The sequence below is a fragment of the Dermochelys coriacea genome, chromosome 1 (assembly GCF_009764565.3).
Source record: "Dermochelys coriacea isolate rDerCor1 chromosome 1, rDerCor1.pri.v4, whole genome shotgun sequence".
NCBI lineage: Eukaryota > Metazoa > Chordata > Testudines > Dermochelyidae > Dermochelys > Dermochelys coriacea.
In genome coordinates, this window is record NC_050068.2 from 281937422 (window position 1) to 281952500 (window position 15079).

Here is a 15079-nt window from a genome sequence, read left to right on the forward strand (position 1 = left end):
TTCTGAACGAGGCTTGCACAAGTGAATCTCTGGTATACATAGTGGGCTGGACTGTGCCTGGATTTTGCACAGGTGCACAAGGAGAGGATGATGCAAGGAGTCTTCTCCCTTTTGCATGCCTGCACAGAAGCTGGTTATAATTTCAGTCCCTGCATCCACAGGGGCTGCTTTCTTCTAGCTTCCCTGGGGGTAAAAAGTGGATGGAGAGCTGAGCAGAGTTGACACTAGAGCACTCCATAGAGCATTTGGCACTATGCTGCTCCAAAAGCAGGGTGGTGGCCATCTGGAACAAATGAGTCCTGTGTATATTGCTTCCTGCCCCCAGCTCTGCTCCTTCCCTTCTCCTCCTTTTCCCTGTGTTAGCTTTTCACTTTGCCAGCTCTTTGCTCCATTTTCACTCTATTTATTTTTCCCATGTATCCCTGTTTAGAAGACTTACCATAAAAAATCATCATGTCCCATTTCAGAGAGTTTAACCCGCAAACTGCACCCCCATCCTGGACTCCTTGATGTTCTTCCCCTATCCTCACAAAATGTGTTCTTCCCCCATCCTCACAAAATGGATTCTTCCTCCATGTTCTCTTCCTTTTGACAGACTCATGTTCCCAGGTAGACTTTTTCCCCCACTTACTGTGGCATTAGGTCCTCTCAATCCTGAGGGCTAAGATCCCAATGATCCATGAATCCTGCCGTCATCCACTGCTACTCAGAAATAGCTTTGAAATGCTGGCAGGTATGAATGATGATAAGACCTTGTCTGTAAGCTCCAATAGTTTTTATAGAAAGAAAAGGTGTTACCTGTCAGCATCCACTGTCACATCATGCACCCCTCTCTGGATTACATCTCGGGAGGCAGCTAGGTCTGGTATTCGGTTCAGACTTCTTGTATACAGGTTGAGTCCTCCATCTGTCATGTACCTGAAAATAAATGTCTGGTCAATCAGTAGGAAATGCAAACATCTGGCAATTATGTTTTGTTCTACAGCTAATGGGCTGTCGAATTCAAAGCTCAAAGTAAACATTTTCCCACCTTATAGTACTTTTGTATTAATACTCTCAGTATATTGCCTTTCATCACACTGTCTCCCTCACAAATGTGGTCAAATGTCCCTAAGAATTAGATTCAGACCAACAACTAATTTCACAGGTTTCAGAGTAGCAGCCGTGTTAGTCTGTATTCGCAGAAAGAAAAGGAGTACTTGTGGCACCTTAGAGACTAACAAATTTATTAGAGCATAAGCTTTCGTGAGATGAAGTGAGCTGTAGCTCACGAAAGCTTATGCTCTAATAAATTTGTTAGTCTCTAAGGTGCCACAAGTACTCCTTTTCTTTCAACTAATTTCACATAAGCCACTGAATAGCCTTCAGATGTTAACAATCTTTAAATCACTTGTGACTAATGAGCTGGATTTGATCTACTAGGTATAAACTGGTGAATTATGTCCCATAATTTCCTATGTCCCATGTTTCCAGTTGTCTGAGCAGACAGAATTACTGTGAAGCTCTGATGTCCACTAAAAGTACCCTGGCATATTATAATGTGCCCTGTATATAAAACACGCTTTAAATTGCTCTTTGCCTGCTATACACTATCTGGTACATTGGAAGCAACAAAGAATAATTCAAATATTGATAATACTGAAAATGAGGCCTTTTGTCTTAAATTATATATTGGAATTCTAGCCCTCAAAGCAAATTCTCAAAGTTTAAATTACTTAATACAAATATGCCTAAGTGGCAAATGAGTATAAGGCTCCTGTCTGAAGTCGCAAAGACAAGAGTCTCAGAGATACCCACAAATCAACCGGGAATATCATTGTTAGCACATTTGTATTTAAAATAAAAAACATTAAAAAGGTCTTTTTAAGTGGAGCCAGGACATGGAATCTCTATATGCAAAAATTACAGTAGTCTAGTCTCACCATCCGCTTGAAATCAGTCCCTGAAAATCAACTGAACAAACACAAATAGGATGCAGAAATGAAAATAATTGTCATCCATTGCTCCTGGGTTAACCAGAAGAAAATAGTGATTGACATATTCCTATCTCCAAGGATATTCCTACAGGTCAGAAATGATATGCACAGTTGAAGAACTGAGGTAAAGGCCTGTTACACAAGACTATAACAGACAGCATCTAACATGCAAACAGAAAAAGTCAGGCCTGTTAGCAACTGCCTTTCTTCAGCCCCATCTGAAAATACAAGATGTCATCCAAAAAAATGTAAGAAAAATACTGAAAAAACCCCTAAGGCACAATAAAACTGTTTTACGAAACAGTTGTGGAAACCTCAATAAATACTTTATCTTAATGCCTCTAAAAACCTGCTCCTGCTCACCCTGAAGCTAATACCAGAACTCTCATTTACTTCAATAGGGGACAAACAATAGTTAGAACAGCACAACCATTTTGTTTAAGCATTATATACTGTCCACAATTCTACATTTACCAGGTTAGATTTCTTTATACAAAATCCAGTTCAATTTGCCCTGTCCTGCATTAGGGTTTTGGCTGGGTAAAATGCCACTTACCCACTATTGATTTCATCTGTTCTGAGGCTTTTCCCAAGAATGTCCCCATCACTCATGTAACCTCCAACGTCAACTTCAGAGGACATGTCCAGATCACTGCTTCCTTTTTCATTCATGTCAATCTGTGACATATTCCCGAGGCGAGAAACAGCTGCTCGGCGAAGAGGTGTGGTATACATGAATCGTGAGGGGTCAGTATGTATGAAGCGGCCAGCACTACTGCGAGGGTAACCACTACCTAAGGATGGGGCATCTCCTGCCTGGAGGCGAGGACTAGCCTGGCCAAGCCTCCAAGTCACTGGTGTGGATCGGTTTGTCAAGCTTGGTATACTTCTCCCATTCACTTCGGTTGTCACAGTGCTGTCAAAAGTTGTCTCCAATGTGCTGCCAAACAAAACGTAGAAGTCAATTAATTGTGCTCTCTCTCTCTCTTTCTAAGAAATAAAGATGAGCAAAAGTGGAATGGATAGGTGGAGCGTAGAAATGTAAACCAGGCATTATAATAACAAATATTATCTGTGTGAATCTGAATATTATCTTCACAAACTGCACTGTTAATTTTCCCTTGCAAACCTCTAATAGTAAGCCTGCAGGTCTTGACTCCAAGTATTCTTCTACACTCCAAAACGTAATGAGTCCATGCACAAATAGTACCTGTGGCTTATCTGGGTCCCTCTAAGGCTGGACATAGTTTCTTCCAAATTCTGTCGCAGATCTGCTATATTCTTTACTGTTCGCATTCTTCTTGTTTCTGGGTCTTCCCCTGTAAGAAAACAAAAACAATAATATAAATTCTGTGTGGGTGTGCAGTCACGTGCACATATGGTATGCGTGTGTGCGTAAACAAATATAGATATAAACTAACATATGCATGTGTGCAGACAACTATATACATGATATAATTTATATATGTATACACATACATATCATACATATCATTTAAAATTTGAATATACACAAGCTCCCAGAGTGTATTTGTAGATGTGTCCATCCATCCACCCATATACAACATGCACACACCCATCTTGCCAATAATATTGCGCACACACACACAGCAAACATAAGTTTTGTGGTGATTAAAAGCTCATTTTAAAAATAGCAAGTTAGTGGAGGGGTCTCGATAAGGCTGAAAAATTATGAATGATACTCAGACTTACAGTGTTTTGATTTTGTCCCTGTGGGGATTGTGGAGACTAAGGCTCTGATTTAGGAAAACATTTAAGCACACACTTAAAATCTATCCCTATTCAGGAAAGCACTTAAAGTTAAGCCTGTACTTAAGCACACTTCCTGAGTAGGGATGCTTTCCTGAGCTGGAGCCTTATTTCCCATAACCCTCACAGGGGTCATAAAACACTAAGTCCCAATAAAATTAATACATTTATAGATTTTAAGTCCAGAAGGGACCATAATGATCATTTAATCTGACCTCCTGCATGACAAAGGCCACACGGTTTCACCCAGAAGTTCCTGCATCAAAGCCACAATTTTTTGCTATACAAAAAATAAATAAACCCACAAAGATAAAATACACATAGTGAAATACTGTGTTACCCAGGAAGAATGCAAAGCCTAATAAACAATATGAAATATAAAACATAATAATAACAAAAATTACCAAATATTTAATAGACATTAAAAATCAGAAATTAATATATTTTTAAAATGGTATAGTTTATTTAGCAGTTTTTGTTTATTTTAACATAATCATTTAACTACGCTGTATTTGCATTTCTTTTCTTTTGAAGAGTATAGTATTAAATAACATAGAGTATCACAGATTTTGTGGTTTATCACGCCCAGAATGTTGCCTATGACAGTGTCCCATTTGTGATGCTTTGAGCTGGGTGGGGGTGGACGTAATTCTAGCAATTTGTACAATTCTGAACAAATGGGGAAAACTATTCCTCCCTGACTCCAGGACTGATCATTAACTCTAAGTTCAGCATTTCCCTGGTAATTCCATCTCAGGATTCTGATGATATTAAGCAACTGCTTTGGCTTCGATCTCATATTTGCTGATGACAGGAGAACACCTTGAGAATCTGAATTCAGCATGACACAAAAGAGAAGGTCAGAAACATACAAGGGGAGAGAAAGTAATAACAACATAATCTTATGTTTACTCAGTAAGGCAGGTACACTTCTTCGTACTGCTGGCTTTTTTTGTGTTGTTGTTACCTTTTGTTCCCTTCATGTCCTGTAGGTAAATTTATAGGTGAGATCTAAACATAGAATGCATAGAAATATCAGTGATGGGAGGAAAGGGTTTTGTCACTGGTAGAGCAGAAGAGTCAGAGAGAAAGGCAAGAGAAAACTAAGTCCATTATTAGAGATCACCAAAAAAAATTTGGAAGAACAATTTTTCACAGGAAAAGAGAGTTTCATCAAAATTAAAATATTTTGTGAGTTGGTGTGAAATTTGCCAATATTTTTGCTGGAAAATTTAGAAACAAATCCTTTCGACATTCTTGTTTCATTGTGACAACGTTGTTTTCACTTTTATATTATATTAACATATTAATGTTGATACTATATTATGCTATATTTAATATTATATTATACTGTTTCAATTTTATTGAAATGAAACCATTTATAAAAAAAGAAAAGGAGTACTTTTGGCACCTTAGAGACTAACAAAATTATTAGAGCAGCTGCATAAGCTTTCGTGAGCTCACAAAAGCTTATGCAGCTGCTCTAATAATTTTGTTAGTCTCTAAGGTGCCACAAGTACTCCTTTTCTTTTTGCGAATACAGACTAACACGGCTGCTACTCTGAAACCATTTATGTTAATCAAAATGAAACATTTTGATGCTTCTAAAGAGAAAACTTTCTGAATTTCTGTCCCATGAGGAATTTCCAAAAATTGACTTTTCATTGCAATTTGTAAGGATTTTTTTTGATGTTTTAATGTTTAAATGTTGGAATTTTCAGCGGGACAGAAATTCTGTTTTCCAACCAGATGTAACTATAATGTAGACGGGGCTATGAGATCTTAGAGTAGGTGTTTCAAGGCAAGACACACCAGGCAATGAGCATTGAGCAAAGGGACTCAAAGAGGTGCACAACCAGACTGAAACAGTGAATCAGAAAGATTATTTTGGCAGCAGAAATCTAGATAGGAAGAAGGGGGTTTAATTAATCCAATAATCAATGTGGAGGTGATGAAGGAATGAATAAACTCTAGTGAGGACAGCCTAAGGCTGGAATTGACACTAACTGCTAGCGAACCACAGAGGTAAAAATATGGTTTGGCCACAAATGCTATTTAACTTCTAACAACAGCTGAGGATCCAATAAGACGTCTTAATAAAAAAAAAAGGCCCACATACCTCCCATTTATCCAAAGAATGTAGAATTTACTATGCTATTTTCCTCTGCCTGCATCCCTCAGCCCACCAGAATCACCTTTGTTTGACTGGACTGTGGATATACATGCATACAGCAGTCATAATTAAGAAGTCAATATCCACTAACAGTTACCACATCGTGGTATCTATGATACCACAGTTTTCCATGTTTTAAGGAATGAAAATAATGTGTCTTAGAATGGGGAGTAAGTATGGAAGCTGTAAGGTATCATTTGGCAAAAGCTAAATATATATATATATATAGTTTATGTGTGTTATTAACCGATAGTTTAGAGACTAACAAATTTATTTGAGCATAAGCTTTCGTGAGCTACAGCTCACTTCATCGGATGCATTTGGTGGAAAATACAGAGGGGAGATTGATATACACACACAGAGAACATGAAATAATGGGTTTATCATACACACTGTAAGGAGAGTGATCACTTAAGATAAGCCATCACCAGCAGCGGGGGGCGGGGGGAAAGGAGGAAAACCTTTCATGATGACAAGCAAGGTAGGCTATTTCCAGCAGTTAACAAGAATATCTGAGGAACGGTGGGAGGTGGGGTGGGGGGGGGGAGAAATAACATGGGGAAATAGCATTCCTACAACTACAATACCCACCTGCTGAAGTAAAGAAACAGATTGACAGAGCCAGAAGAGTACCCAGAAGTCACCTACTACAGGACAGGCCCAACAAAGAAAATAACAGAACACCACTAGCCATCACCTTCAGCCCCCAACTAAAACCTCTCCAACGCATCATCAAGGATCTACAACCTATCCTGAAGGACGACCCATCACTCTCACAGATCTTGGGAGACAGGCCAGTCCTTGCTTACAGACAGCACCCCAATCTGAAGCAAATACTCACCAGCAACCACACACCACACAACAGAACCACTAACCCAGGAACCTATCATTGCAACAAAGCCTGTTGCCAACTCTGTCCACATATCTATTCAGGGGACACCATCATAGGCCCTAATCACATCAGCCACACTATCAGAGGCTCGTTCACCTGCGCATCTACCAATGTGATATATGCCATCGTGTGCCAGCAATGCCCCTCTGCCATGTACATTGGTCAAACTGAACAGTCTCTACGTAAAAGAATAAATGGATACAAATCAGACGTCAAGAATTATAACATTCAAAAACCAGTTGGAGAACACTTCAATCTCTCCGGTCACTCGATTACAGACCTGAGGGTGCCTATTCTTCAACAAAAAAACTTCAAACACAGACTCCAACGAGAGACTGCTGAATTGGAATTAATTTGCAAACTGGATACAATTAACTTAGGCTTGAATAGAGACTGGGAATGGATGAGTCATTACACAAAGTAAAACTATTTCCCCATGTTATTTCTCCCCCCCCACCCCGCCTCCCACTGTTCCTCAGATATTCTTGATAACTGCTGGAAATAGCCTACCTTGCTTGTCACCATGAAAGATTTTCCTCCCTTCCCCCTCCTACTGCTGCTGATGGCTTATCTTAAGTGATCACTCTCCTTACAGTGTGTATGATAAACCCATTGTTTCATGTTCTCTGTGTGTGTATATCAATCTCCCCTCTGTATTTTCCACCAAATGCATCCGATGAAGTGAGCTGTAGCTCATGAAAGCTTATGCTCAAATAAATTTGTTAGTCTCTAAGGTGCCACAAGTACTCCTTTTCTTTTTGCGAATACAGACTAACATGGCTGCTACTCTGTAACCGATAGTTATTGCACATTAGTTAAGGTTGCAATCAGGTTCCATAATAATTTTAACTCCACCCCTAAACTGTTTTGATCTGAAAATAGCCCAATTTACTGGAAAAGCAAAGGAAATTTGGGCTACAGGTCACTAATTTTTTTCTCCGGTTTGAAATTTTGGCTAGAGGTACATTCCTTTGGGTTCATGTTTCAACTCAGTTCTGCATCCTGGTACCTGCCTACCTACCTACCATCCATCCATCCAACAAACAAATGCTTCAGACATTTTTGAAACCGTTACAACTGAAACCAATGTATTTCCCAGATAAAACAACTCCTTTCCTCCTTGGTAAGTGAATGCAGTACAGTATCAGTCAGAGAACTCTGTGGGGTTGTCAACAGGCAAAAATTGTTCTGTCTTAATTATATCAGTATAGTTAAAGTGGTACAATACTTCAAGTATGGACACAGTTATACAAGTATAAACATTCTTATAGCTTATTCATGTACATGAAGAGGAATAAAGTATACTGGTATGGGCACCTTTATACCAATATAACAGCATCCACACTAGGGGTTATTCCAGTGTAAGTATTTCTGTAAAAATCATACCCATCTGGAATAGTTAGAGCAGTGGAACATATGTGTGTAAACCCAGCCTAATGTCTGATGCCAATGGCCCTAACTAAATAAAGCACTTTAGCATGTGCTTAACTTTAAGCATATGAGTAGTCCCAGCGAAATCAATGGGACTATTCATGTGTTTGAAGGTAGGCATCCATTTAAGTACCTTTCCGAAATCAGGCTTATATGTGTATTGTGGATTTGCTTAAATGTGGTATAGTATGGGGGGTTTGGAAGGTTGGGTCTGTGACTTACACTGTGAAGGTGGGGAAAAAAAAAAGGGCAGTCTCTAGTCCAGCGGTTCTCAAACCCCATCTAGTCCAGCGGTTCTCAAACTTCATTACAGTGCAACCCCCTTCTAACAACAAAAATGAACACACAACCCCAGGAGGGGGGACTGAAGCCTGAGACTGCCCAAGCCCGGCCACCCCGGGTGTGGCGGGGAGGGGAAGCAAAGCTGAAACCCAGAAGGCTTCAGCCCAGGGTGGAGGGGCCTGTAACCTGCGCCCCGTTGCCCCAGGCAGTGAGGCTTGGGCATTGGCTTCAGCCCTGGGCCCCAGCAAGTCTAACGCCAGCCTTGGCAACCCCATTAAAATGGGGTTGCGACCCACTTTGGAGTCCCAACCCACAGTTTGAGAACTGTTGATCTAGTCTATACATGGAGGGGGGAGGCAGTACATTGGGATTTCTGTATCATGTGGAGCAGTGGATGGGGAAATGGTGCGGGGAGTAATTGTTTGCAAAAATAAGACATAATATGCATGTTATTTTGAACATAATGCAAACTGGGATGGGGAAGGTCAAATCTCAGTTCTGGAACTGGATGGTAAGAAGGAAGATATGGTGTGAGGGAAGACTGGGACTGTGGATCTTGTTCATTTGTAAAGGTTTGTAGTCCATGTTGGAAATGTATATAATATATAATGGGATGGTGTAGGAGGATTTCCTTGTCTGTACACTGAGGTAGGGTTTATAGGTGTGAGGGGGCAGAGGTAAGGCCGTTCTTAGACTGTGCAATATCCATACTTAACATGTGTATATTTATCTGAGGGATGGAGGATATCTGATTATTTATCTGCCTTAACTATTCATTTCCATATTCTAAAATCTTTGGATTTTAGAAATGCCATGTTTTTATTTGGGTGTGTGTTTTTGTGTGTAGTTATTTTAAAATTATTGCTAATATTTTCAATATTTAATATTCACTGTTACTTTATCTTCTTCCTTTCCCTTGTTTGTTTGTTTTTACCTGTTGTCCCTTGTCATATATTTAGAATATAAGATACATTGGGTAGGGCCTGTCTTTTTTTATTGTGTATGTGTAAAGTACGTGATAATGTAGTCTTGATCCTTGAATGGGGCCACCATTTGTTTCCCTCAAAACATAGTATTTCTCTCCCAAAATTAACTCTCCAAAGCTCAAGATTCTGTCTTGGAAATATGACATATTTAAAGTCTATTCTCCTGTAATCTCTCAAAGAAAAGGCCATTAGAAACTGAATAATCCCGCATTTCCAATGGCACAAAACTCTTTGTTTCTAGCACAAACAGATGAGAAGATATCTGACTGAAATTGTAACGTTATTATGTAAAGAAAAGTGATTTAGTATTACTTCTAGAGGTTTCTAAACTGTATTAGTTTTAATTTCTATCGTTCTTTTAGGTCTTTACTGGTACGCTCATGTTACTAAAGTGAAATAGCTTTACAGGTAGGAAAAAAGAAAAATAGAATCATTAAAAATAATTAAAAGGGTTCTAAGTTTTTTTCCCTTCTGGCATGTCATGTGCAGATTACATGAGGATATAGTATGAAGATTTTATTTCCACTCATCTGGAGTGACCTGCTTCACTCATTCAAGGTTTCACACTCATGATTAATGCAGACATCAAAAACTCTTGCATAGAGCAGCTTTATAGCACGCTAAACCATGGATTCTCTCTGCAAATATCTACATCTCTCTCTCTCTCTCTCTCTCCCCTGTTTGAGATACAAACATAGACAATCAAAATGATCATTTTTAAAGAAGTCACTGTTCAGGTATGTTAGACTCCCGGTAGTGATGTTTACTGTTAATTGCTTTATCAGTAACCCTGATAATGATAATTCCAAAATTTACATGCTGACTATAATTAAGGCTGTGAATTTGTCTCAGAGGTCATGGAAATCATGGATTCTGTGACTTTCTGGGACCTCTGTCACTGCTGCAGGTGGCTGGCCTGGGGGCCACCTGAGCAGCTCGGGCAGTCCCTGTGCCAGCCGCACTGGCTACTGCTGCGGGAGTCTTGGGCCATCACACCCCCCACAGCAGCAGCAGGAATTTGGGTGTGGGAGGGGACCCAGGGTTGGGGGTTGGATGCGGGAGGAGGTGAGGGTTCCGGGTGGCCGCAGTTCCCGACCAATGGAAGCTGCGGAGCCGGTGCTCGGGCGGAGGCAGCGCGTGGAGCCCCCCTGGCCCCGCACCTCTGCCTAGGAACTGAGGGAGGGACATGTGCTGCTTTCAGGGAGCCATTCGGGGCTAGGTAGGGAGCCTGCGAGCGCCACCAACCATCCACCCCCCAAAAAAACAGTGGAGGTCCTGGGCTGCTCCCCCCAGAGCACCCATGGCGCCCCCCCCGAGCATCTGTGGTGCCTCCGGCCCCCAGCTTGAGCATCCAAGATTTAGTGGTATATAGTACAAGTCATGGGCCGTGAATTTTTGTTTACTGCCTGTGACCTGTCCAGGACTTTTACTAAAAATACCCATGACTAAAATGTAGCCTTAACTGTAATTAATGCCTGAAGCAGATCATAATAAAATAATAATTTCACTTATATAGGGTCTTACCAGATAATAGTAATAATAATAAGCTCCCATGTAGAACTTTTCATCCTTAGATCTCAAAGCACTTTACAAACGCAGGTATAATTATCCTCATTTTGCAGGTGGGGAAGTGAAAGCTCACAGAGGTGCAAGTGACAGAGTCAGGTATACCATTCAGATTTCTTAACTAATCTCCATGCAAGAAGTCAAACCTGGCACCTCAGTGTAAAGTACTCTTGGTCCTAAATGTTAAAAATATATCTAATTTCTATATTAGTTTAAAATGAAACATTTTTACTAAATTTTACTTTCTTCATAAATTACATCCTAAATCTTTAATTCCAGTCTGAATCCAAATATGTACCAGTAGGAAACCTACAGACTAAATACACGGTATACAGCCTTGGCAAAAGACACATACCATTCAACCATTTTCCTACACAACAGCAAAAAGCTTCTGAAATGAACACTTTGGACAACCCATCCTTCCAAGGAATGAGATGAAAAGTAATATCAGCAGCTCAGAAGCTTTTTGAAGCTCCTATGACTGTGAAATTTAGATGCTTGCTATCATGAATTGATGTAGCTAGAATGTGAAGCTTTGGCACCCACAATTTTATTGAAATTCCATGTTTATGGATGAGATTACCTGCAGGGCGGAGGGAAAATGTGAGGATAAAGTCATAACTAGGCCATAATATTGCCTACATAAAACAATCCTTGTTAAGAATCCAAGGAGCCTAATTTTACATTAATGAGAAGGAAAGTTATTAAAACAGAAATAAAATATTTATTAATAAACTGTTAACACGTTTCACTTTATTTTTAAAGAGCTAAGAAAACTGTGCTCAATTATTCACATACTGTATTGCTGCTAATGTACCTATCAAAAAGATTTAAAAACTGGTCTTCATTACCTACACTCTTTAAAACTAAAAGGAATGAAAGAAGCAAGAGAGGAATACTCTAAAATTCAATTTTATATACTACTGCAAACAAACCCAATTCTGTCTCACAATATTACTGTCAACAACAGAAGTCTGCTCCATGCAGATCTGTTCTAATACTTATGTAACTCTCTGCTCTTTCTTGTGTCAAACAGAAATTAACTTACCTAATATATCAGTGTAAAGTACTTGTTCTAGGTCACCCAGCATTGTCATTATGACATCCTCATCCAGCTGTGCAGTCCCTTCACGGAGACAGCCTTCTTCTTCTTCCTCTGCCCAGTTCCTGCTAGTGAAATTTGACTTGCAGGGGACATTTTCATCATCTGATTTGTCCCTTTCCTCATTACCAACCTCAAAACTGGCATCTGTAGTCTGGCCTCCAGATCTTCTACTTGACTTATTGCTTCCAGCAGGTGATAAGACTTCAGTTTCCTGGGGTGTTGCACTGCTGGTATGGTGAAGAGAGTGCACCGACTGCGAGAGCAACTTGGACAATGAGATACTATCTCCAATTTCTGCCTCTCTCTGATGACAATTCTGGCTAGACTTTGAGGCATTTCCAAACCAGTTCTCCCTGTATGAGTATCGTCTCTTCTCCCCTTCACTTATGAGCATAAGGTTGGTCAAAGACTTCTGTTTCTGAAGACTAGCATTCCCTCTTCTAACATCCTTGCCTTTGAAAACTGATAATTCAGCAGGTCGTTGCATCCTTTCAGCTAAAGCTTCACCTCAGCTAGATTTCATATTCCTAGATCTACAGTAGCTCAGATCTTTAAGCAGGTCTCAGGTGTGACCCTTTCAGTACTGTACGATGCACACACCATGTAGCACATCTTTGCACTTGTAATGAAAAGCAAAGCAAAGCTCAAGCATCCAGTTTATGTGCTGTAAATGACTAGACAGGCACAGTCATTTTCTCATTGCTGCCTGTGTTAAGCTACCTCTTTCCAGTCACGTTAATCTGCAATACTTACAGGCATTTTTACTTGAATTTCTCTCAAGCAGAAGAGAGTTGATCAAACACTCTGTTCCCACATAGAAGTAATCCCAAAAGCCAACTGCGTTCTCCCTTCTTCATCCAATCACCAGTCTCATCAGAATGATGGGCCTGTATCTCTCTCTACAGCTGCAGTGTTCTGAAGTCCAAATTACAGCCCAAGTACTGTCTTGTGCTTTTTTTTCCTCTCACCAGATCATGACCGATCCCAACGCACAGCTCTTTACTTTAGATGGGCTGACACAGAGCTGCAAGTACAGCCTACGCGTCAGAGCTCAATAAGAGCCAAAATTAACCACTGAAGCAAAGCTCTGCACAAGCCTCCTCACATTTTAGTATTCAACCTGCATTCCCAGATCTATGACTCTTCCCTGCTACTGCAGTGGATGCTGCTGGCTGCCATGGCAGCAAACATCCTGGTGATTTAAACCGGAGACATAGAAGCCTCTGTCCAGTTTAAAATGCCACAGGTTTCAAGACAGGCTTCGCCTGAATAGGCCGCTACAATATTAGCCACAGCTCACACTGAAATGCTATTTTTCTCCCTGGAAGATAAGAATGACAAACTATTTGTTCCTTCTCCCTGCTGCTCCCTTTGTGGGCAATTAAAAAGCAGATTTGCAAATGGCTCTTGAATCTTGCAATTTCTTCTGTAAATGAATAAATATAATTTAAGAGGATAAAGAAACTAAAGAATGGATCCTGATGCTACCCACTCTGTGGCAGTGATTTATAAAGTGAGAGATTTCATTTCTTCCTTCAAAAAAATTCTTGGGAATCAGAAGCTACTAAGGAATTATAAAGCTTTGATCAAAATCAAGGCTTCACAACTTCAAAAAGGAACCTATTAAATAAAATACTCTATGGAAAGAATGAAATTTTCTTACAAAGCCATCCAATTTCAAGTCTGAAACAAAGTTCACAAGAGCTAAATGTTGCTTTTATACATAGAGACTAACATTTAAAATATATCTTCTCCCAGTGGGAAGAAAATACTTGTATCAATAATTAAGATGCTTGAACAGAAAATTAGCACTAAAGTAGAATTTTATCCCATCTTTGAAACACAAAGGTTTACCCAGGAGCAATCAATTTGGCCAAATACTGTGCAGAAATGTCCAAAATAAATACAGAAATGCTACATAACAATACACTGATTCTGTCAGCATCATAATATACCTGTAACACACTGTATTGTGGGAAACCCCAGGAGTTAATGATACAAAAGGACAGATTATTTGCAGACTTTCTATATTAGTAATAGATAGGCATTAAGAGTTGCCCCAGTGTTGTATTTGCTTTTCAGCCTCTCATTTTACAGCTGCTACTGAAGGTAGGGCTGGATAAAAATATATCTCCTAGCAACAAAATGGAGGGGTGCATTTTTCCTGGGGGACTCCAACAAAAGAAAGAAAGATCTAATGATGTCAGTGATGATCACTTTGAAAACTAAATCACTGCTGGACCCCTCTAGACAAAGAGCATACAGGAAAGAAAATGAGAGACTCAGATGGGAAGGTTGTTCACAATGAAATGAAGTAAAGGAAATCCAGCCCTACTCCACTTCCCCTGCTCCTCCAAAAAGAAAGAGAGAGAAAGAATGTCAGCAATGAACACTATTCTGTTTGCACAATGCTAGTGGCCAAAGGACTATTTTCAATTGCTTCATTTTCAAATTAATGCAGCACTGGTGTGCAACGGAGAGAAGGCGGCAGTGTCTTGTTCCTCAGGGTAAGCAGTAGGGCAGGACTCTTCCATACTACTCAAGATTGTTAATGGGCTTGCCCACACATATCATCCACAAGAGTGTGAAATCTGAGAAATGCATCTAGTCCTCCAGCCAGCCACTGTGTATGCTGCAGTCAGCAACAAGATCTACCTGGCAGCAGAAAAGTGTGTACTTTATCTATCTATCTATCTATCTATCTATCTATCTATCTATCTATCTATCTATCTATCTATCTAAAATAGGTGTAAATAGATAGATACACAAGAAATAAATTACATTTAAAATTACAAAAATTACATTTAAAATGTTACAGGAAAAGCAGTTTTATATGGCATGTTGGGAGAATGGAGGGTGCTGGTAAATGAAAAATGGGGGTTAACTAAGAGGGAGGGA

The 15079-nt window shown here is 39.8% G+C and overlaps 1 protein-coding gene across 1 annotated transcript in view; it reads right to left on the minus strand.

Annotated features, from left to right (window-relative positions):
- The window catches only part of NAV3 (neuron navigator 3), a 355811-nt gene that overhangs the window by 147553 nt on the left and 193179 nt on the right, over positions 1-15079 (minus strand). Inside the window, 3 exon segments of the mRNA XM_043492958.1 lie at positions 799-918; positions 2533-2916; positions 3187-3295. Coding sequence (XP_043348893.1) covers positions 799-918; positions 2533-2916; positions 3187-3295 — 613 coding nt within the window.